This window comes from Portunus trituberculatus, chromosome 19 (assembly GCF_017591435.1).
Source record: "Portunus trituberculatus isolate SZX2019 chromosome 19, ASM1759143v1, whole genome shotgun sequence".
NCBI lineage: Eukaryota > Metazoa > Arthropoda > Malacostraca > Decapoda > Portunidae > Portunus > Portunus trituberculatus.
In genome coordinates, this window is record NC_059273.1 from 12,973,438 (window position 1) to 12,995,937 (window position 22,500).

A 22,500-nucleotide genomic window follows, 5' to 3' on the forward strand; every position below is an offset into this window, starting at 1 on the left:
AGAGGCAGGTGGCTCCATCCTAAGGTGCCGCCACAGGTGTCTTGGGGGCAGTAGCAGGTGCTCCCGGCCCACTTTGTGACTCACCTGTAATCGGCTTCCTATTCTCTCCTTGCAGACCATCCACCTGCTTCATGATGACCCTCACTATGAAAAAATTCCCTACCAGACAACCTACAGTGTATGTATGCCTCGGGCGCTGTACACTTCCTTTGTACACACACACACACACACACACACACACACACACACACACACACACACACACACACACACACACACACACACACACACACACACACACACACACATGTATGCACTACACCACCATAGGTGTAGACATGTAAATATGTGTGGTGAAAACGTAGGCATTTAACACACACACACACACACACACACACACACACACACACACACACACACACACACACACACACACACACACACACACACACACACACACACACACACACACACACACACACACACACACACACACACACAGGGTCTTCATTGTTTCCAAAAAAAAAATCCTCAAGAATCATTAATTAACCTGCAACAGCTAAGTCTTGAACTAACCCAATCGTGACTCACGTAATCCACTCTCGGCCTCGCTCACTAGGACGCTATGTTTCCCCCTTGCCTAACTGCCTGCAGCGCTCCCCCTCCAAACCCCGGGCGGAGCATAACCCCCTTAACGCTTGTGTATGTACAGAGTCAGGATGCGTCATAACCGGAGTCCTGGCAGAGTGAGAGAGAGGAGTGTGTACAGGAGAGTGCAAATTGAATGTCACCCTTAGCCACTCAGTATTCAGAAATATTTCATAACTGGGTTCTTAAAGGGAGAGAATACTGCTGTAGGTGCCGGAGGAGCGAGGTGCTTGATAGCGGGGCGGGGTGGGGCGGCGACATGCACGAGGAGTCTCGTAAAGTAATTCCCTGGGTAGTTCCTTCGCTGCAGCACGGACTGTAATCTGAAATTACCTGCTCAGCACCTTCACTATTTTCAAAAGGCGCTGGTTTTAAGTAACAGAGTTTCTTAAGAGTGTTTCTTTATGGTTCTAGTAACAGGTTAACAAGACATATACATGATTAACGGGGAAAAAATCTTGAAAACCCGGCTAATGACCTTGTGGCCTTTGAAAATAGTTATGGTGAGAGAGCAAAGCGTTTCAGAATATAGGCGTCGGGAACCCAGCACGTGACAGCAGCCAGGCCGGTGACGCTCCCTGACCTTTTTGACGGTGTGGCGGTGACTTGACTTCCTGATTGGTGGAGAGTGAGAGACGTGTGACGAGGCCCTAGGAGAGTATTAGTCTTTATGACGTGACTTAGGGACATGACTAACGACTGAATGCATTGAGGTAATATCTTATGACTTAGGCTTACGAGGACCTTTGAGTGGGACTTGTTGGTGACATGACTTGCAATTCACACGACCCGAGGAAGGAAGATCAAAAGGACTTGGTGACCTGTAGAGTTGAGTGAAGGATTCTTGTAGGCATAGCGAGAGGGTGAATGACCGGCAGGAGTCTGAAGGGGTAGGACCAGCAGGGGAAACACAAAGCAATAGATCACAGCGCCCAGCCTGACCCTTGTAGTGCCTGTCTGTCTTGTGTGGGGGGCCGGTGGGTGGAAGGGTGGATGGGTGAGGGTGGAAGGTACACAACCCCACTAAAATCTCACAGGCACCCACCCATCTCACTTACCTCCCTGACCCATGCACCCTCAGCCCTCATCCCTCACCCGCTGCCCTCCCACCTCTGCCCACCAAGTCCCACACCTCCTAGCGTAGGTCTGGACGTCTTGCCTGGGAGCAGTTTACTCCTAGTCACCGTAACTCTTGTAGTGTTGACTGTCTGAATGCACGGTAGCCTCACTCCACCACTCTCCTCTTGCACACTCACTCTTGCTTTCACTCTCTCTCTCACTCTCACTCCCACTACTGTTAATGGTGCATCCTCTATGAGTAGACTCAATAAAAAGTGTATATTATTATCAATTCACTAATGCAACAAGACCATTATGAACGCTGAATGTTTGTTTAATGGAACGTTCTTCTTTTTTTTCTCCCCTTCGTCGCCCCGACAGACGCTGAACATGTACGCTGAGGAGTACGAGGAGAAGGTGCAGGTGAAGGTGCTGGACTGCGACACGATCAGCCAGGTGAAGGCCAAGATCCTGGACGCCCTCTACCGCAACACTCCGTACTCCCTCCGCCCCTCCGTCCACGAAGTCGATTTAGGTGAGTGCCCGCTCCTTCCTGCTGGCGGCTCCGTTTTCTTTCTGCCAGCGTTCGGAGAAGAGAGAAAAATTATCTATTTTCTGTGTCCATTTCAACCGTGATTGCCGACCGACCGAGCGAACGAGTTGAGTTTATTTTATTTATTTATTCATAAGTGCAGAAAGTGCCGCTTGTTGTTTGGGTGAAGTAATGTCCTGTTTGCTGTGAAATGGGTTGGGATAATGTGTGTTGGATTTTTACTCTCTCTCTCTGCAAACTACTCGTATTCTTTCCATGTCATTGCAGTTTTGTATGCCTCACTTGCACAGGTTTATGTTATATGTTTAGTATCCACCTTTCCACCTCGCCTCCTCATCTCATCACCCTTCTAACATTTTTTTTCAAACACCATCACTGACTTTTCTCCTCTCTGCGTTCCTTTCTTCATACCAAAATTCTACCCTTTCCTCCACGTCTTATTCCATCCCCTACGGTCTTATCACTTAACACCTCATACCATAATTACATTCTCTTCTTCCTCTTATTCCTTTCCCTCTTTTCCAAATTCTCCCAAACCAACATCAATATCATATCCTCGCATCATGTCGCTTTAGTAATATGAAATTGTAAACGTTCCCCTTCTCCCCAAAAAATAAATAATAGGTAAAATAAATGAATAGATAGATATCTTCCCTTTTCTCTTTCATTTCTTATTTACCAACTCCTTCCACTCCAGACTGACGTTTGTCCAATATTCTATCAACATATCCCTCTACAAGTACCTACATATATATATATATATATATATATATATATATATATATATATATATATATATATATATATATATATATATATATATATATATATATATATATATATATATATATATATATATATATATATATATATATATATATATATATATATATATATATATATATATATATATATATATATATATATATATATATATATATATATATATATATATATATATATATATATATATATATATATATATATATATATATATATATATATATATATATATATATATATATATATATATATATATATATATATATATATATATATTCTTCCTTATCCTTCTCATTTCCATTTTTCTTTCCTAACCCTCCTATCTCCTTCTTACAGAGTGGTTATCCCTGTTCCCTTAATAAATCCCTATGCTAATACCACACTACCTTTTCTTCTCATCATCTTCCCACCTTCACCACGACTTTACTAACTTTTTTTTTACCATATCATCTCACTACCTTCCATATTGAATAATCTTCTTCCTAACTTGTCCTTTCCTTCTCATTCTCATCATCTCCCTACCTTCATCAAGCCACGACCTTGTTTTATTTTATTTTATTTTATTTATTTTATTTTTTTACCATCGCATCACCTTTTTACCTTCTTCACGACCATCTTCCTGCAGAGTGGCGTCACGGGCGAGCTGGACGAGTCACTCTGAGCGATGAGGACAGCACGGTGGTGACAGGGGCAGGCGGCTGGCGGGCCCTCAACACTTTGGCCCATTACGGTGTACGCGACTCAGCGGTCATGGCACTCATTCCCCGACAGAACGACTCATTCTCCTCCAACTGTAAGTAATGATCGTGTTTCTGGGTTTTTGGTGTGTGTGTGTGTGTGTGTGTGTGTGTGTGTGTGTGTGTGTGTGTGTGTGTGTGTGTGTTTAATTCACCTCGGTCGTCTGCTGGTCACCCAGCCAGTCTTCTCCATTACGGAGCGAGCTCAGAGCTTCGGGTAGGACTGAAACCACAACACACTCCACACACCGGGACAGCGAGGTCACAATCCCTCGAGTTACATCCGTACCTATTTACTGCTAGGTGAACAGGGGCCACACAGGCCCATTTGCCTCGCCGCTGCCGGGACTCGAATCCGGCCCTCTTGATTGTGAGTCGAGCGGTGTGTGTGTGTAATTCACTGTTTGATCTGCTGCAGTCTCTAACGAGACAGCCAGACGTTACCCTACGGAACGAGCTCAGAGGTCATTGTTTCCGATCTTCGGATAGGCCTGAGACCAGGCACACACCACACACCGGGACAACAAGGTCACAACTCCTCGATTTACATCCCGTACCTACTCACTGCTAGGTGAACAGGGGCTACACGTGAAAGGAGACACACCCAAATATCTCCACCCGGCCGGGGAATCGAACCCCGGTCATCTGGCTTGTGAAGCCAGCGCTCTAACCACTGAGCTACCGGGCCTGTGTGTGTGTGTGTGTGTGTGTGTGTGTGTGTGTGTGTGTGTGTGTGTGTGTTGGGCCTTTGGGCTTATTGTAGGTTTCAGAAGTCGTTACATCTTTTCTCTCTCTCTCTCTCTCTCTCTCTCTCTCTCTCTCTCTCTCTCTCTCTCTCTCTCTCTCTCTCTCTCTCTCTCTCTCTCTCTCTCTCTCTCTCTCTCTCTCTCTCTCTCTCTATATATATATATATATATATATATATATATATATATATATATATATATATATATATATATATATATATAGCTTTCTGATAAACTGATGCATTAGTTTGTTTGGGGTCGTGAGGAAAGAAACGGAGGATAGATATTAGTTAAAATTGACGCAGTGTGTTTGGTTGTAGTTGTTTTGATGAGACATTTCGATATTATCAACTTCCTTTTATTCTTTACCTTCTTCATCGTCCTCACTCTTGTTATAGTCACTTTCCTTTATCATCTACCTCTTTCTTTCTCCCTCTCCGTCTTCCTCTTCCTCTCCCTTAACTCCCTCCCTCACTCACCTTCTGCTCCCACATCACACAAGCTGGTGATGGAGAGTCTTAGGAAGGAGAAGGCCGGGGATAGGGGTGTCTGGGAGAGGCTGGGAGGAGTGCTGATCGGTTTCCCTAAGGGCGGCTTGGATTTTATTAGGTTAGTGACGGCTGGGCGTTGTTGTGGGCTATGGCACCCTTAGGATAAACCCATTTGCCGCCTCCTCTCTTGAACGTGGTGTGATGTGATGGCTGGTGTGATAATCTAGGTCCTGGATTGATGCCCTTGTTATTCTGTACCTGCACGTAATTAACAACCAGGTGGCTCGGAATAAATTGTGGTTATCAGGTGGGAAGCTTCATTCTAGTGGGCAGGATGGGTTAGTTATCGATACGCCCCCGTGGCAGATCTTATTAAAGTGGTCAGATTGTGGCGTTGTATGGGTCGTTCTATTAACCATGCATATGTTTAGCCCCGCCTCGTTCCTCGCCTCGCCTACCATCGCCTCACACTGGTCACTTTTTCCTTTTTTCTCCATTGTTTTTTGGGGGGCATAAGATTCAAAGAGATGGTGGTTTAGTTAAGAAAGCGATTGATTGTTGTTGCTATTGGTGTTGGTGATGATGGTGGTGATCGTGATTGTGGTGGTGGTGTTTTTCCTCCCTCGTATCCTATTTGAATTATTGTTATTGGTAAGGGTTGATGTTGATTATGATATCGTTCATTACTGCCGTGGGAACAGGATTTGGTAGTGATAGGATGGCAGAGAGAGTAAGGGAGAGGGAAGTGGTGACCGTGGTGAAGATATGTAGTAGTAATAGTAGTTAGTGATGAGGCGTAGATGTAAAAACTGATTTTTGTTGTAGTTAGATAAGTGGTAGTAGTTATGATAGGTGTTAACTGTGGTGTGGTGACAGTAGTGATGGTGGTGGTGATTGTGGTGGTAAAAGGCCATGATGAGTGTGGTGGCTGGGGAAGGTGTTGTTAGAGTTAAAATTGTGGTGAATAGTGGTGATGTTAGCGATAATGGTGGTGATAGTGGTAGTGCTAATGATTATGATAATAGTGGTGACTAATAATATTATGGTAATGGTAATACTGAATCTACCATTAAGATCCCTATTCAGAAAAAAAGATAAACGTTGTTCTATTACCACCACTGTTTCTAAAGACCAAAAAATGAGATTCCCCAAATTCCGTAGAGTATTTCTCCTGTTCATAGTGTAGAAATCGCGTAAATCCATCAATTGAACCGTAAAAACAGTCTTAACCCCTTCAATAATGGGACACACTTTTACCTTGAGATTTGTATACGATTAGACCATTTTATTGACAGTAGGGAAGGTCTATGGAGATCAGAAGATTAGTGGCCACAGTCTTTACTATTCTAATCCCACACATGGGTTTCTGAAGCTGTATAAAATCACCAAATAGTATCCAGAATGAAATTGGTAACGCGTCATTGTACTGAAGAAATTAAAAACCGTTACCACTTCAACTAGAACGTATCAAAAGTTGTGGAAGTGAGGCAGAATAGTAGTCGTAATTGTGGTGACGAAGAGGCAGTGGTAGTGACAGCGGAAATGGTGGTGACAGCGGCGGTGTGGGAGGAAGGGGGATCGTCACTCCCTGGACACGTCGCCTCACAGCCTCGCGGGGCCTCAGCCTTTGGTAAACTTTGCTGGCTATTACCTTAATTGGAATAGTTCTTCAGCCCCCCTGGATGCAGATGAGTCATCCATCTTGCCGTCTTATCGGAGGAGTAGGAGATGGTATTGGTGGTGGGGGAGGGGAATGCACATTTGCCTCCACCGAAGATGTTTTGATTACGAATTCCAGAATTTTGTTGATGGGTTTTTTAATCACACCACACATTCTCTCTCTCTCTCTCTCTCTCTCTCTCTCTCTCTCTCTCTCTCTCTCTCTCTCTCTCTCTCTCTCTCTCTCTCTCTCTCTCTCTCTCTCTCTCACACACACACACACACACACACACACACACACACACACGCACACGCACAGTCTCCGGGTTCTCGTCTCCTCCTGTCTGACTCTCTATGTGATTGAATCAACTTTACGACTCTCTGCCTTTGCACCGGCCATGAATTTACATGAGAGAGAGAGAGAGAGAGAGAGAGAGAGAGAGAGCACGATTCGGGGATTATGGGGCTGACGTGAACCTTTTGTTGGGTGCGGATTGTTCGACGTGGTGAGAGAGAGAGAGAGAGAGAGAGAGAGAGAGACAGACAGGACACACAAATACACCTGATAACATTTAATCCATACCTCTTTTCCTCGTCCTCCTCCTCTAACTCCTTCGGCTTTTCCCTTCCATCCTCATACCCTTACCAGTTTCTTCTCTTCTCTCTCTCCTCCTCCCTCTCCCTCTCTCTCCTTCTCTCCCTTTCCCTCAACCTTCCTGCGAGATGGATCACCCCGCCCTCTGCCAAGTCGCCCTGCTCCACTTTCCCCCAACCCGCATCACACAATTATCAGCTTTCCTTTTTTTATAACTGCTCAAGAAACACCTCTCCGTCTTGTCCCCGTTTTCTTTCGCCAAAAAATAGAAAGGGGGACTTCTCGATTCTGTGATGTGTATTTTGTCGATTATTTTCCTTTTCACTGTTTTTATTCTTTGTACTCTCTCTCTCTCTCTCTCTCTCTCTCTCTCTCTCTCTCTCTCTCTCTCTCTCTCTCTCTCTCTCTCTCTCTCTCTCTCTCTCTCTCTCTCTCTCTCTCTCTCTCTCTCTCTCTCTCTCTCTCTCTCTCTCTCTCTCTCTCGCTAATAATTCTTATGACCTCAAACTTTATCATCTCCTCTTTTGAGCTGAGTCAGGAAAAGACCTTTGCCAGCCCTGTCACCCATCTCCTCCTCTTCTTCTTCTTCCTTCTCCTTCTCCTTGTCCTTGTCCTTCTCCTCATCCACCTCCTTTTCCTGAGTACATCTCCCAGTCGGTCTGCCTTAGTTGTGGTGTTTCTCTCCTTACGTTGTTTTTCTCGCCCTCAGACTGTTAGGCGGTTCGGAAACTTTAATTTCTGCTCAAGTTATAATCTATTAATGTATTCATAAAGTTGCGGCGGCCCACAACCCATCCCGCAGGACGCCGGCTGATCCACTTCTCGTTTTCCTGTCTCCCCTCACACACATTACAGCCTGCATTTTGAAACGCCTCGCTCTCATCAATATTTTTAAAGGCCATGGAGATGATTAGCCCGGTTCTCAAGAGTATTTATCCTGTTGATAATGCAGAAATCTTGTTTATCTGTCTTTAGAACCTTAAGAATATCCTTAAAAACTTGTGGAACTTAAAATAAAGCATTGATAATATAATGCAAGTGCGGCGCAGACTCACTTTCCTGCATCATCTATTTCACCCGTCTTTCTTTCCATTTTCTTTATCTTACCTGTATTTGTTTCCGGTACTTATTTTTCATAGTCATATTCTGGTATTGCATTCTCCCTGCCTTCTCATATGTATTCTGTGTGGATGTCTATCTGCCTGGCTGTCTGTATTTGCACATCCACTTTCCCTCTTTTTTTCTGTTTCTCTCTCCCTTTATCCCTCTCCCTCTCCCCACCGCCACATTCCCTCGCCTTCCCTGCCCCGCGTGTCATTTCAAGTCCTGCATCATCTGGTCGGCGACAGCTGCTCTCACACGGGCGAGGCTCATGTTCCCCTGCAAGTTTCCCCTCTCTTGCCTCTTTGCCTCTCGGGGGAGTGTTGGCGGCGGCGCGGCATCCCCTCACACCCTCCGGCTCTTGTGTGCGACTGTGTTGGCGCGGCGAGGGTCAGTGATGAAATTTAGCTGATGTTTGTTGAACTAGAACAAGGAAGGGGAACGCTTGGCAGACATACCTGCCTGCATAAAAAAAAGCCACATGGGGATAGGTGTGTGTGTGTGTGTGTGTGTGTGTGTGTGTGTGTGTGTGTGTGTGTGTGTGTGTGTGTGTGTGTGTGTGTGGTTGCGATTGCGAGCTACAAGAGTATGTATGTCGTTGCAGGTACGGGATACTACTCCTATGCTAACAGCGTCTCGCCCCTCAATTCCCCTGGAGGTGACGGAGGGGAGTGTGGCAACGCTGCCGGGAGGGCCAGCGGACCAGCCCGGGCGGCGGGGGTACACCTGTACCACCTGGTACGGACTGCGGACGAGACTGCCTCCGGGACCCTGGGCTCCTCGCGAGACGGGCGGGACCGCACCTACGGCACGCACAAGGCCATCCCGGAGATCTTCCTGACGCGGCTGCTCTCTACCAAGGGCACCGTGCAGCAGTTCGTCGACGACTTCTTCAGAACAATCCTGAGCGCCAACGACGGCTTGCCGCCCGCCGTCAAGTGGCTCTTCGACTTACTGGATGACGCCTCGCGCGCCCACGGCATCAACGATCCCGAGGTGGTGCACGCCTGGAAGTCCAACTGCCTGCCGCTGCGCTTCTGGGTCAACTTCATCAAGAATCCTGACTTTATCTTCGACATCGCTAAGACGCCCACGGTGGACTCCTGCCTGTCCGTCATCGCCCAGACCTTCATCGACGCGTGTTCCACCACTGAGCACCGCCTGGGCAAGGACTCGCCCTCCAACAAGCTACTCTTCGCCAAGGACATCCCACGGTATAGAGCACAGGTGGGTACTAGCAGAAGTTGACCTTGACCGCAAGACATGAACAGGATACCTTCAAAAGTCAGTTGTCATTATTCACGCCTTACCTGTTTGTCACTCAGTATGGACGATTTAACTCAGGTAGTGACGTGAGATGTGTCTTTTTCTGCAGGTGAAAAACTTCTACAGCGACGTGGGCAGCGCGCAACCCGTCAGCGAACAAGAGCTGGGCCAGCACATGCAGCAGCTCTCAGCGGCCCACGCCGGCCACTTCGACAACATGGCGGCCTTGAAGGAACTCTATATCTACGTCACGAAGTACCACGAGCCAGTAAGTAACCCTTCTTTCTCTCCCTTCTTCCTCGCTTCCTCCTTGAATTTCTCCGTCTCTCTTTTTTCCTTTCTTCGTTCCTTCCACCTGGTAAGCCTTCACTCACCTCCAATACATCTTCCTCAACCCCCTACAGTTTGCTCTTTCCTCACACCTGCCTCACACTTTGACACCTTCGCCTTTACCTGCTTGTTTCACCTGACGTGGCGTGGAGTGCATCAGATCAGATTGTGCTTTGTAAGTACGTTGATTGTCGTTGCCTCATTATTCGTTCATTATTCTCCAATCTCCTCTTCCTTGAGGCGTGTCGGGTCGCCGTGTGTGTCAGGCTGCAGGAAAGGAAGACAAGTTCACTGACACACAGGTAAAAAGGAAGGATGGAGCTGAATGTGGCTTATTGTGTTTACTGTTTATTTTTACGGCTTAGTCTTAGCTACTATTATACTACTACTACTACTACTACTACTACTACTACGTACTACTCCACTCCCTTTCTTCTATTCTTCTGTTGCGAGGCGCGAAAACAAGGAATAATAAATAAACACGTTTTCTCCGGAATGAAGTAAACTGGAGGAGGAATTAATGTTTGCCCAGAAATGTGTGAGTGTGCTGTGTTGCGTGGCGTTGTTTTGTGTTGCGAGAGTTGCGCCGTGGTGAAATGTTTGGTGCTTATTTATGCATCAGATTATTATCCTTTGTTATGTTTCAGTTTTGTTTTCACTCTGTACGTAATTATTTAAGGACGCCTTAAAAACCTAACCTAACCTTAACCTAACCTTAACGTAACCTTACCTTACCCTACCTTAGCTTACCTTACCATACCTTACCTTACCTTACCATACCATACTTACCTTACCATACCTGACTTTACCATACCTAACCTTACCTTGCCTTACCTTACGTTACCTTACCTTACCTTACTTTACCTTATCTTATCTTATCTTACCTTATCTTACCTTACCTTATCTTACTTACCTTACGTTATCTTACCTTACCTTACCGTACCTCAATTTACTTACCTTACCTTACCTTATCTTACCTTACCTTACCTTACCTTACCTTACCTTACCTTACAATAACCTAACTTAACCTATCCTAACCTGGCTTAACCCTAATGTTACTTCATTTTCCATTTATCTCTTTTTTCATTCTTTGCCATTATTACATTTATTTTTTATTCATCTGGTTATATATGCACGTATATCCTTAGTTTTCTCTTTTCCTAATGTCTACTTCGATTTATATTGTCTTCCCTTTTGCGTGACATCGATGAAAAGAATCCTGGCCACGGTCCGAGTGTAGGTAGAGCTTCCTTACGCGGGGTAAGGGTTCCCTAGTTAGTGGGCTTTCAGATATAAGAGGTACTAAAAAGATGCCTCCGTAAGCCCATAAATTCCCGCGAAAAACCCACATGGTATGAAAAAAAGTAAGATATAGAATACCTAGAGAAGAAGAAATACTGCAGTCGAATGTTGCCAATTGTAAGAGATAAGAAGCGTTCACCATGAAAGTAGTGGTGTTCCGTGTGTGCATGTGACGGAGAGTGGCTGAGAGAAGGACAGGCTGACATACTCGCTGTCATTTGTGTCGCTGGATTTGTTTTAGTTTTTGCAGCGCCCTCCAGCCTTCCCCGGTATGCGCTAAGTAAGACAGTTTAGTAAGGATTGGTTCGCTGGGAGGTGAAGCTTGAAGACAGGGAAAGAGAATCTGCAGAGACACGAGCTGTTATATAATCAAAGCTTTTATTTTACGAACTTTGCTGCATAACTATAACATTGTCTCAAGAAAAAATGTTGGACAGCCTTCATTTATAGATAGTCTTGTTTATTCATAACTTAAACCAGTCTAATATGAAAATGAAACCTGCTATTATTTTTCATTGTTCTTCCAAACGCTAACAAAATATAATGGCGTGATAAGAATGAATAATAAACGAATTTCATTGAAATAAACGAAAAATCATCTTACGCAACAATCTAAATAGACTCGAGTGAAAATTACCATAAAACCAGAATATGTATATGAAAATCAAAGACTATGAGAGGATTAGAAAACACCATAAATCAAACGTTGTAATCAAACGGCGCTACTTCACAATCCACTCTCCTTGTACACACGCCTCACCTGTGCCGACTTAACTCCTTCAATACTGAGACTTATTTTACCATGAGTTTTGGGTACGACTAAACGATTTTATTTACATTAGGAAGGGACTATAGAGGTAAAAAATTAATGCACAAAGTTTTCACTATTTTAATCCCCACATAAGTTTCTGAACGTGCATAAAATCGCCAAATAGTAGGTATAATAAATATGAAAACACGTCATGGTACTGAAGAGGTTAATCTCGCCATGCTGAGCCGCCCTGTGCTATTGTAGTAATCCTTCAGGCGGTGCCCTCAGCAGCCTCCAGTGCGTCAGAAGCAGCAAAGATAACAGACGAAAATATTGAGCAAACTGTATAAACTGCATGAGCGAAATGAAAACCGTCCAGTCTTGAGCAGCGGGGTGGTAATGTTCGACAGGATAACACTCTATTATTCATTATTTGTAACTTCAACACAGCCACAGCAGGGAAAGGAAACTCCGAATATGTTGTTCCCGGAAGCCGCACGATGATCCTCTTTTTCTTTCGCGTGGGTTCGGCGGTGCAGGAAGCTTGGTAGTGGTGGTGGTTATGGAGGTGGTAGTAGTGGTGGTTGTGGAGGTGGTGGCGATGGTGGTGCCGTCAAGATCTCACTGCTATTTGTGTATCGCTAATCTCGTTTTGTTTGTTACCAAAGAAAAAAAATATGCACGATCTCTCTCTCTCTCTCTCTCTCTCTCTCTCTCTCTCTCTCTCTCTCTCTCTCTCTCTCTCTCTCTCTCTCTCTCTCTCTCTCTCTCTCTCTCTCTCTCTTCACTCAACAACTTGTATTATTTTCCCTTCCAAAATTAACATGTTTTCTGTGGTTATTTTCCTTCCCTGCTTTTTTTTACCAAAGAGGTGAAAAAAAAGGAGAAAATGAAGGAGAAGGAAGGGAATGGAGCTCCTCTGTGTTATTTCATTTCTTACATGAGAGAGAGAGAGAGAGAGAGAGAGAGAGAGACTGTCACCCTTGTTTTCTTTCTTCTCTTCACGTCAACTTCACCATATGGCACTAGATCAGAGAGAGAGAGAGAGAGAGAGAGAGAGAGAGAGAGAGAGAGAGAAATAGACACTAACACTCCCCTTTCATCCCTCACAGATCCTCGAGTCGCTGGACGCTGACCCTTACTGCAGGAAGCTGAATTTAGCCCACCGTCTGCAGTCCATCGCCTACATCTTGGAGTCCTACAGCCACGCAGGACCCGTCGCCCCCATGCCGCCCCTGCAGCTGGCCGGCCAACTCTCCGAGCTCTGAGGCGGCCCTATCTCCACACCACCCCGCCCCTCCCCCACTCACCCGCCCCTCGCCAGCGCCCCTCACGTAGCCTAGTGACAAGTGCCGCTTGTCGCATTTTTCGACATAAGGAACCCAAGGATTTTTTTTATGATTTTTCTTACGTGGAAATGAACAGCAAGTAGGAGAGTGAGCGTGTGTGTGTGTGTGTGTGTGTGTGTGTGTGTGTGTGTGTTGTGTGTGTGTGTGTTGCTGCTAGACGGCCTTCTGTATGTGTGCAAGAGAGAGAGAGAGAGAGAGAGAGAGAGTCGGCCAGTGTTCCTCCCGAGTGCAATAACGCAGTGCCGCCACGCCCCGCCCCTCCGCCGCGCCGCGCAGATATGTGTGTTTTATGACTTTGTACTATCTGCCGAAGTGATTGTTGCCGTGTGAGGTGAGCTTGAGAGGCCAAGTGACTGAGGGGAGAGTTGGGCGAGTGTAGATAGTGTGGATAGCGGAGAGGAGAGAAAGAAAACAACCCACAAAACAAACACTGAAGCTGCCGCCGAAGGTGCGCCTCGGCAAGTTGATTGTGATAATTTGAACTCCTGTTTGTGTGTTAGTCGCTGTGGTCTAGTGCTAGTGCCTAAGGATACAATGTTCCTTGTTTTACATAAAGTGCTTCTTCGACACCTTCACGCTTCATCCTGCATGATGGCCGCCCAGGTGCGTCCCGTGCCGCCACCCCGCGACGGACACCTGTGCTGACCTTTGTACATACACACGTAACTTTTTTAATGCCGCCGCAGGATGGGAGAGTAAGCGAGGAAGCCTCAGGTGGACAGGTCACGTGGAGGCTTTTTTGCAGTCCCTCCCTGCCTGCCCCCTGCCGGCACCCCAGGATGATTGCCCCACCAGCCGCGCCCCGACCTGCACCCTGTGTTCCCCGGACCGTCTCGGTGCTGCCTTCTGCTGGAGAGGACCCTGTGTGGCTGGGACACTGCCGGCTGCTCCCTGCCCCTGTGGCCCACTAGTCTGGATTCCTATGTGTGTCTTTTTGTATCCCTCTCTTAGTTCATCGTTTTATTAATTTATCCAGTTGATCCATTCTAGACATTGTACAGAACTGTCTAGCGATTTGCAGGAAGGGAATTGATGCTGCAAATGATCTTTTCCTTTTTATTCTACTACCGTTGTATATTTAGTTTTCTTTTTTATATCGTTATTTGATTAAGAACGTACGTATGAATCTCTCATCTATATATATATGATGCATACCCTGTTATGAGGTGTAGTCTTGAAGACTCACTTCCGAGAGTCGGCCGCTGAGCTGGTGGGAAGAGTGAAAGATTGGAAGAGTGTGTCCATGGATTGAAGCTTCGTGCCCTCACCAACCCTCTCTGTCCCCCTCCAAACACCCCACAAACAATTCCCCTTATTCCAATTCCCTTTCAAATTCCCATTAAAAAACAAACAAACCTCTCACCATCCACAACTTTATCCTTCTCTTCCCTTTTCAAATTATCCCTTTCATCATTTCCTCATTTACCCTTTGTTCTCCCCCACTAAACCCTCCCTCTCCCTTGCCCCCTCGACCACCATTCCCTCATAATTTTCTCCCTGACCTTGAAAATGTTAAAGTTGTCCATTATCTTTCCCTAAAGCCCCTTTAATATTGTCCTCCTCCTCCTCCTCCTCCTCCTCCTCCTCCTCCTCCTCCTCACAGTATAACATTTACTGTAATTCCGTCATATATTTCTCCTTACGTTTTATCTCTTTTTGGTTTTTACCTCAGTTTTAATTATCCTTTTTTTTCTCTTTGGAGATTTTTACGTTGCTTTATTATGTTCTCGTTTAAATTGTCTTACTTTTCTTTATTTTCTTTCTATTTTTTTAAGTTTGGATTATCAAAAGAAGGCGTTAATTTTCTGCCTTTTGTTTTCTTGACGTCAAAGAAAACGTGACTGAATATTTATCAACATTCTATTGATATTAATATTCACATGATGGCAGTTTTTATTTTATATTTTCATTATTCACTTGACGAATATAACTGCTTTCCCTCTCTCTCTCTCTCTCTCTCTCTCTCTCTCTCTCTCTCTCTCTCTCTCTCTCTCTCTCTCTCTCTCTCTCTCTCTCTCTCTCTCTCTCTCTCAATGAATGTCCTCTCTTTACTTTTAATTTGAGTGTTTATACTGATTGTCCTCATTTTCCGCTTCATCCTCACGCCCTTGTCCTCCTCCTCCTCCTCCTCCTCCTCCTCCTCCTCCTCCTCCTCCTCCTCCTCCTCCTCCTCCTCCTCCTCCTCCTCCTCCTCCTCCTCCTCCTCCTCCTCCTCCTCCTTTAATTCACTACATATTATTCCTTCACTTTTTCAATTCCTTTATCTCCGATCCTCATTTACTCCTTTTTATCCTATCTTCCTCTCTTTTCCTCTTCCTTCTCTCCTTCCCATCTTCTCATCCTCCTCCATCCTTCTTCCTCCCATCCCTTGCCTCCTCAAATACATCAAATTAACGTAGATATTTGTAATTTACACTATGCAACCCTTGGAGGAGTTTAAGATGTACCAGACGCCGTTGAGGTGAAGAAGAACGTTAATTTGGGGGACATTGTATAAATCTGTACAGAGAACGTTTGTTATTGTAAAGTATTTTTGTAAATGTGAAGTAAGAGGGCATTGTGTAAAATCTTGCAACTTTACTACAAATAAAGTGAGTGCCAAGTGATCTGTGTTTTCTTTCTTTCTTGTTGTTGTTGAGAGAGAGAGAGAGAGAGAGAGAGAGAGAGTTGTAATAGTAATAGTACCAGTAGTAGTAACTTAGCATATAATAACAGTAATAATAAATAGTAATGATACTTTAGAATTTTGAATAATCATTTCTTATTAGTACAGGTAGATAGGAAATAGAGACGCAAAACTTATCAATACTTTATGTATGAGGGGAAATTGGCCAAGGGCAACAAAATATGAAAAAAAAGGCCCACTTATTTGCCTGTTTCCTTGCTGAAATAAAGGGATAAATGTCTTGAAACCTCCCTCTTAAAAGAAACCAAGTCGTAGGAAAATGGAAATACAGAAGCAGGTAGGGAGTTCCAGAGTTTACCAGAGAAAGGTATGAATGTTTGAGAGTACTGACTAACTGTTATCATTGGCTAATCAAATATCACGTCTTTATCTATGCTTCATGCCATCATATCAAACTAACTTTTTCCTCCAATGATCCAATTTCGCGTCAAAATATATTTATAATTGTTTTCCTTCATTTCATCAATATTTATTCAATGAACAATCATTCTAAATTCTCATAACTTTACATTAAACCTACTTTTTCCTTTAATATCCCTTTCACAAGTTGAGATAAATATACAACTATTTTTTCCATTTATCAACAGTGTCTATTTAATACAGCAATCACTCTAAATCCTCGTTAATTAATTTTCCTTCATGATACTTTAAGTTCAGTTATTAAAGTTTGCTATCAGCGTGTGTTCATCACCATTAAAACTGTCATGTGCTTGATTTTTAAGGACCCGTGTATTGGCATATTAATCTGCTACGCTAATGTTTTGCAGCCAAATGATGAAACAAGCTCGTTTGCTTGCCAATATCACTGATGCTATTAAACTACCACATTTTTCCCCTTTGTCAGTCATAACTCGTTCATGAAAACATTGCATTTGATATAAATAACTTTTTTTTAATAATCGTTTGAATCAGCATCTGTAATCCCATAGTTTAGTGTGTTGCCTTACGAGAGTGGGCAATAAAATCTAGGCTGTTCCCATTAGTAGACAACCTAACTCTGTCGATTTCTGTCATGTGAGAATATATGAGTGTTTCGTATAATATTTCAGATATTTTTTTACTGTCCAAAGTTCAATAGATATATCATGTCAGGTCTCACTCAACAAGTCTATGAAGAAATAGGGAAATATTCAGCTGTTCCGGCCAGCAGTTAACATACAGCTGGCAGTAAGTGAAGTGAAACGCCAGCAGTAGGTGCGTGTGGTGTCTCCTCTTGATTTTACGCCATTCCAGCCTTAATACAGCGTTCCAGTGTCCTCTCCGCTCCTCAGGTAATGCATTAAGTACTGTAATAAGAGTATGAAGTCTTAGAGTAGATTGTCAATGTCATAAAGTATAGGGAGGAGAAAAAGTGTTTGTGTATGGCCGCGGGGTTGACTTGGTCTCCCAGATTATACGCAATTCCAGCCTTACTATATAATTTCAAAGCGCTCTCTGTATCCAGGATAATGTGTGAGGTACTGCAGTAAGCATGTGGAGGCCAGAAATGAGTCGGCAATGTCATGGGGAATGTGAAGGAGTGAAAATGTTGATGTGTGTTAAGAGTGTGTGACCGTGGCGGTGCGGTTTTGTGTTTACTTGTCTGGCGTTCCTTGAGCCGATTACTGTCCTCACTTGACAATGGATGGAGTGACTCGCGGGATATTAAGCCATGAAAAGCGCACATACAAACAACATATTTATTCGGCGGTAATATGCGTGTCTTGTTCCGCAATCGGATTACAGTAGTGGTGGAATGAAGCTGGGATGAGGGACGGCTGGCAGGCAAGAGAGAGAGAGAGAGAGAGATGGGATGAGGGACGCCTGGCAGGCAAGAGAGAGAGAGAGAGAGAGAGAGATGGGATGAGGGACGCCTGGCAGGCAGAGAGAGAGAGAGAGAGAGAGAATGGAGGGCTGTATACATGTAACTGGCTATTAATGCAATTTTAAAAGTGGTTGTTAACGTACTGGTAGCTTATCCATATAATTATCGCTTGTTACATGAAGTTATCAATATGCTTAATGGGTTTGCTCTTTTTTCCATCTCTCGTGGCGTTAAATGTTATGGTACCAAAGGGATCTGTGATATTAATTAGTGTACTGATAGCCTGGTGTGTGTGTGTGTGTGTGTGTGTGTGTGTGTGTGTGTGTGTGTGTGTGTGTGAGGCATTCGAAAGAGTGTTATCGAAATATTTTGTGGTTGGCTGCCTCATCGGTATTTACTAAGAGAGAGAGAGAGAGATAGATAGATAGAGAGAGAGAGAGAGAGAGAGAGAGAGAGAGAGAGAGAGAGAGAGAGAGAGAGAGAGAGAGATTACGTTTTCCTATAAAATACACCTCATTCACGAGTCATTGTACCATTACAAGATGCACTTTTATTGATGATTACTTAGCGGAAATATGTAAGAAAATTAAAGACTGTCAATAGATAACTACATTACTTTACTCTTGTTTAGCTTTTCATTTATGGAGAATAGTTTGCATGTGTTTTGTATTCTTTAAGTGACAAAGGATGGAGAAAAGACAAAAAAATAAATAAAGACGACTGAAAAACAAAGGAACAGAAAGAAAAGAAATGGTGTAGAAGGGATGGAGAAAAGTGCGAGATGAGAGAAAACGAAGTAGAATAGGAAGGAAGCACAAGAATATGTGAGAAATGGAACTAATAAAGTCTGTGGTCTGAGATGAGAGGTTAATGAAGGAGTGAAGAAAAAATAGAGGTAGAGAGATCTAGGAGCAGAATAGGAATAATAATAAATAAAGGAGAATAGGATTAAGACGGACATGTATATAGTGTGGAAGAGAATGACAAAAAGGAAGATGAGGGAAGAAGTAAAATATAAGCGAGAACTAGAGGGGATGTGGAAAAAAATTGATGAAAAGAGAAGAAAATGGAGTTGAATTGGAAGAATAAGTAATTGTAATGAAAAAAAAGCTAACAAAGAAAGGTAATGAAGTAAGAGAAAAAGAGGACGAGGTAATACATAGACGAAGACAAGACCGTGGCTAGAAAAAAAAAGGAAAAAATGGAAATATAAAGTAGAACAGGAATTACAAGAAATTGTAATGAGGAAGGGATTGAAAATGAAAGAAGGCAAGATAGAAAGAGGATAAAAGGGAGAAAGTGAAGATAGAAAGAAGAGTACCTGTAAGCAGTCAAAGTGCACAGTTCCCGTGTACTCGCGCCAGTGGAAGATGGAGCCTGTATCCCTCGAGCGCGCCGCCTCCCCCATCGCTCTTTTTCTCTGTCTGTAGCAGGAAATTCTTTGTGCTTTTCTGGGTATCCATCAGACAAGGGATATTTTTACGTGTTTCCCTGAACTGGTCACAATTACCAGGAGTTGTGGTAGTGTCTGTTTGTCTCCTGGCTGGATTTGTTCTTTGTGTGTGTGTGTGTGTGTGTGTGTGTGTGTGTGTGTGTGTGTGTGTGTGTGTGTGTGGAAGTTGTTTTCAATTCTTTTGTGCTTTTTGTAATTTTCGTATGTTTGTTTTTATTCATATGCTGTAAAATAACGTAAGTAATGATAGCCACTACATTATTAGGTAAGGTAAGCGACACCGGAGCATGAAAAGTTCTAATACGTAAGATCAATAATGATATAAAAGCAATATTCTTTTCCTTACAATAATATAATGCCAGGCAGTGTCATTATTCTCTCAACATCCTACACTTATCAATCTTTTACCCAGTTCTCCCTATCGTAACATTTAAACAGAAGGCAATGCAGTATTGATATCTGGAGAAAACGGTGTCTTTACTTTACCAACAATAGTGTTTACAAGTTAAGCCCGTATTGAAACACATTCGTTCATTCACTATAACTATTTTCAAAGGCCACTAAGATAATCAGCCATATTGCAGGAGTGTTTATCCTGGTAATATAGACATCATGTTAATCTGTCACCAGAACAGTAAAAAAGAAAAATAAATAAAATAAAATAAAATAAAGACACCATTAAAAATAACTTCAACTAGAGCCCTTTTAAAGTTATGGAGATGCAATGTAGAGATGTTTAAGAATACAGTCCTACGTGTTATTCCCTAAGCGTCCTTCATCTATATCCTATCACTCCCTTTAGACGTATCTAGTGCAATTCAATCATTCATACCTTTCTCTGGTAAACCCTGGAACTCTATCTGTGTCTGTATTTTCAACTTCTATGACTCGACTTGCTTTCAGAGGGGGGTCTCAAGGCATTTATTCCTTTCTTCTGCATGGCTAACTCCATCGGACCTCTATAAGGACTGTCAATTTAGGGGGCATTTTTTTTTTCTTTTTTTGTTGCCTTTGGCCAGTTATCCCATCAAAGATGAAAATAAATCGTGCATTATTTTGTCTACCTGCCGGAGTCTCCCACTGGATCACCCCCTCCCATCCGCCGCTATTACCAACAAACACTCAAACGGGCGACCCCAGCTGTGTCCTGCGTGGTCGTGGTGTCCTCCCAGAGCCGTCAGTGTAAACAAACTGCCTGAGATTGTAAACTTAGAGCCTCGTTATCTTTTAAATCCATCAGCAAACCTCCCTCGGCTGGCTGTTACTGCCTGTTCCCACCGCCGCCACACACTCCATCTCCCCCCTAATGCCCCTGACGTCACTCCAACCACTGTAACTTAGACACTAAATGATATGTAATTATAGATTCCGTATCTGCCATTACGGGTTGTGCGTCGAGTTATCATTTTCATGTGTCGTCGTGCCGTGGGGTGGTTTGGGTAGGGAGTTGGTAGGAGTCAGTTACAGTTGGGTTAGGACAGGACTTCGCTAGAGAGTCAAGTTGGCTGGCTGGCAGCATGGATAGGTTGAGCAAGAGGAACATGAGGTGAACACGACGCCAAGATCATGTCTCAGGAGTTGGAATATTGGCTCGCGTGAGTCTAGGAGAAGCAAGGGATGATCCAGCGTGTGTGGCTGTGGGGCTGGGGGTGATGCACTGCGTGGGTGAGGAGGAGGAGGAGGAGGAGAAGGAGGAAAGGATATCTCATGACTGAAGGAGATAAAACAACACAAGTGGATTGAAATCGTGGGCTCGCCAGCGTGCCAAGAACTGCCGAGATTATGTAACGAATGGGTGAGAGGAGAGAGGGACTGATGAGCTGTGAGAGTTCACCCAGAGACGAGAGAGCTGGAGGAAGAGGAATCAAGGAGGAGGGCAGAGAGAGAGGGCTGCAATCTCCCAATAGCCAGTCTCTCCCTTCTCCCTTTCCCCCCTTCCCTTAGAGAGGTGGTGGAGTAAACAACAGGTAATCAAGGAATCGACATCTCCAGCATTACAGTAAATAAAGCTCTTAAACGCCCCCCACTCGGCCGACCCTTCATTACCTTCACTTAATCTCTGTGTGCTGCCCGTCCCGCTGGCGCTCTTGTCAATTAATGAAATTTCTACGAGGCCAGCGGAGGCGTGTAATGGGTTGATAGTGGCTCGTTGGGGGAGATGACTGTCAGGTGAGCAGTGCAGGGCTGGGTCCACCTGAGAACTTGAGAACTTGCCACTTTCCTCCACCCTTCCCGGTCCGATGCATGGGAAGACTGGCAGCATCATGTTGGTACTAGTTATGGGAAGGCAGGATCAGTGTTGATACTATAGCAAGGCAGGATCAGTGTTCTTGCTAGTTATAGGAAGGCAGGATCACTGTTCGTGCTAGTTATAGAAAGGTAGAATCGGTGTTTTGACTAGTTATAGGAAGGCAGGATCAGTGCTCGTGCTAGTTATAGGAAGGCAGGATCAGTGTTCTTACCAATTATAGGAAGGCAGGATCAGTGTTCGTGCTAGTTATAGAAAGGCAGGATCAGTGTTCTTACCAGTTATAGGAAGGCAGGATCAGTGTTCGTGCTAGTTATAGGAAGGCAGGACCAGTATTCCTACCAGTTATAGATAGGCAGGGTCAGTGTTCTTACCATTTATAGGATCGTTGTGGTACATGAATAGGTAAGTGGCAATGTATATGAATAAGAGAATGGCAATATACAAATGAGTACAAACTTTTCAATTTACAGTACGAAAAATGATGCATGGGATCTTTGCAACCATCTACAAGAAAAGAGATGAAAGAATAGATAATGCGATTTTGGTCCAGCAGAGTGTTTGGAAGTAGCTATAGAACAAAAGATACCTCAGAGTGGTTAATGAGTAAGGGAAGATGTGTCAAATAGCAATGAAAAGGTTAATTTAGGAAGACAAGGCAGGCACGACTAGGTGGATAGGGAACTTTTTCCTTGAATGGGTACTAATACACGGAGAGAGAGAGAGAGAGAGAGAGAGAGAGAGAGAGAGAGAGAGAGAGAGAGAGAGAGAAGGTAGACAAACTTAGAACTAGATAAAGTTTGTTAGGTGGCCAGAGAAAGAGACGGACAGGTGACAGAAGAGAAGGAAGACAAGTCAGTTTGGTTCCTTACAAGTGTGGATGCTCCCCTTGAAGAACTATAAATCATATGAAGGAGGAGATACAGAGCGAGACAGACT

At 44.0% G+C, this 22,500-nt stretch overlaps 1 protein-coding gene and 1 long non-coding RNA gene across 6 annotated transcripts in view; both read left to right on the top strand.

The window, feature by feature from the left end:
* LOC123506372 (plexin-B-like) overlaps positions 1-15,976 on the top strand; it is a 409,390-nt gene extending 393,414 nt beyond the window's left edge. For 2 of the 5 annotated variants that reach the window (XM_045258439.1, XM_045258440.1), the window contains exons 15-20: positions 116-178; positions 2,089-2,242; positions 3,669-3,836; positions 8,977-9,599; positions 9,748-9,906; positions 13,134-15,976. In XM_045258439.1, the coding sequence (XP_045114374.1) occupies positions 116-178; positions 2,089-2,242; positions 3,669-3,836; positions 8,977-9,599; positions 9,748-9,906; positions 13,134-13,289 (1,323 nt within the window). In that variant the 3' untranslated portion in view covers positions 13,290-15,976. The remainder of the gene's footprint in view (positions 1-115; positions 179-2,088; positions 2,243-3,668; positions 3,837-8,976; positions 9,600-9,747; positions 9,907-13,133) is intronic. The other 3 variants (XM_045258442.1, XM_045258443.1, XM_045258441.1) reach the window with 2 other exon arrangements.
* Positions 15,977-17,227: 1,251 nt separating this feature from the next.
* The window catches only part of LOC123506286, a 19,506-nt gene continuing 14,233 nt past the window's right edge, over positions 17,228-22,500 (top strand). Inside the window, exon 1 of the long non-coding RNA XR_006675397.1 lies at positions 17,228-17,327. This is a non-coding gene — a long non-coding RNA (uncharacterized LOC123506286). The remainder of the gene's footprint in view (positions 17,328-22,500) is intronic.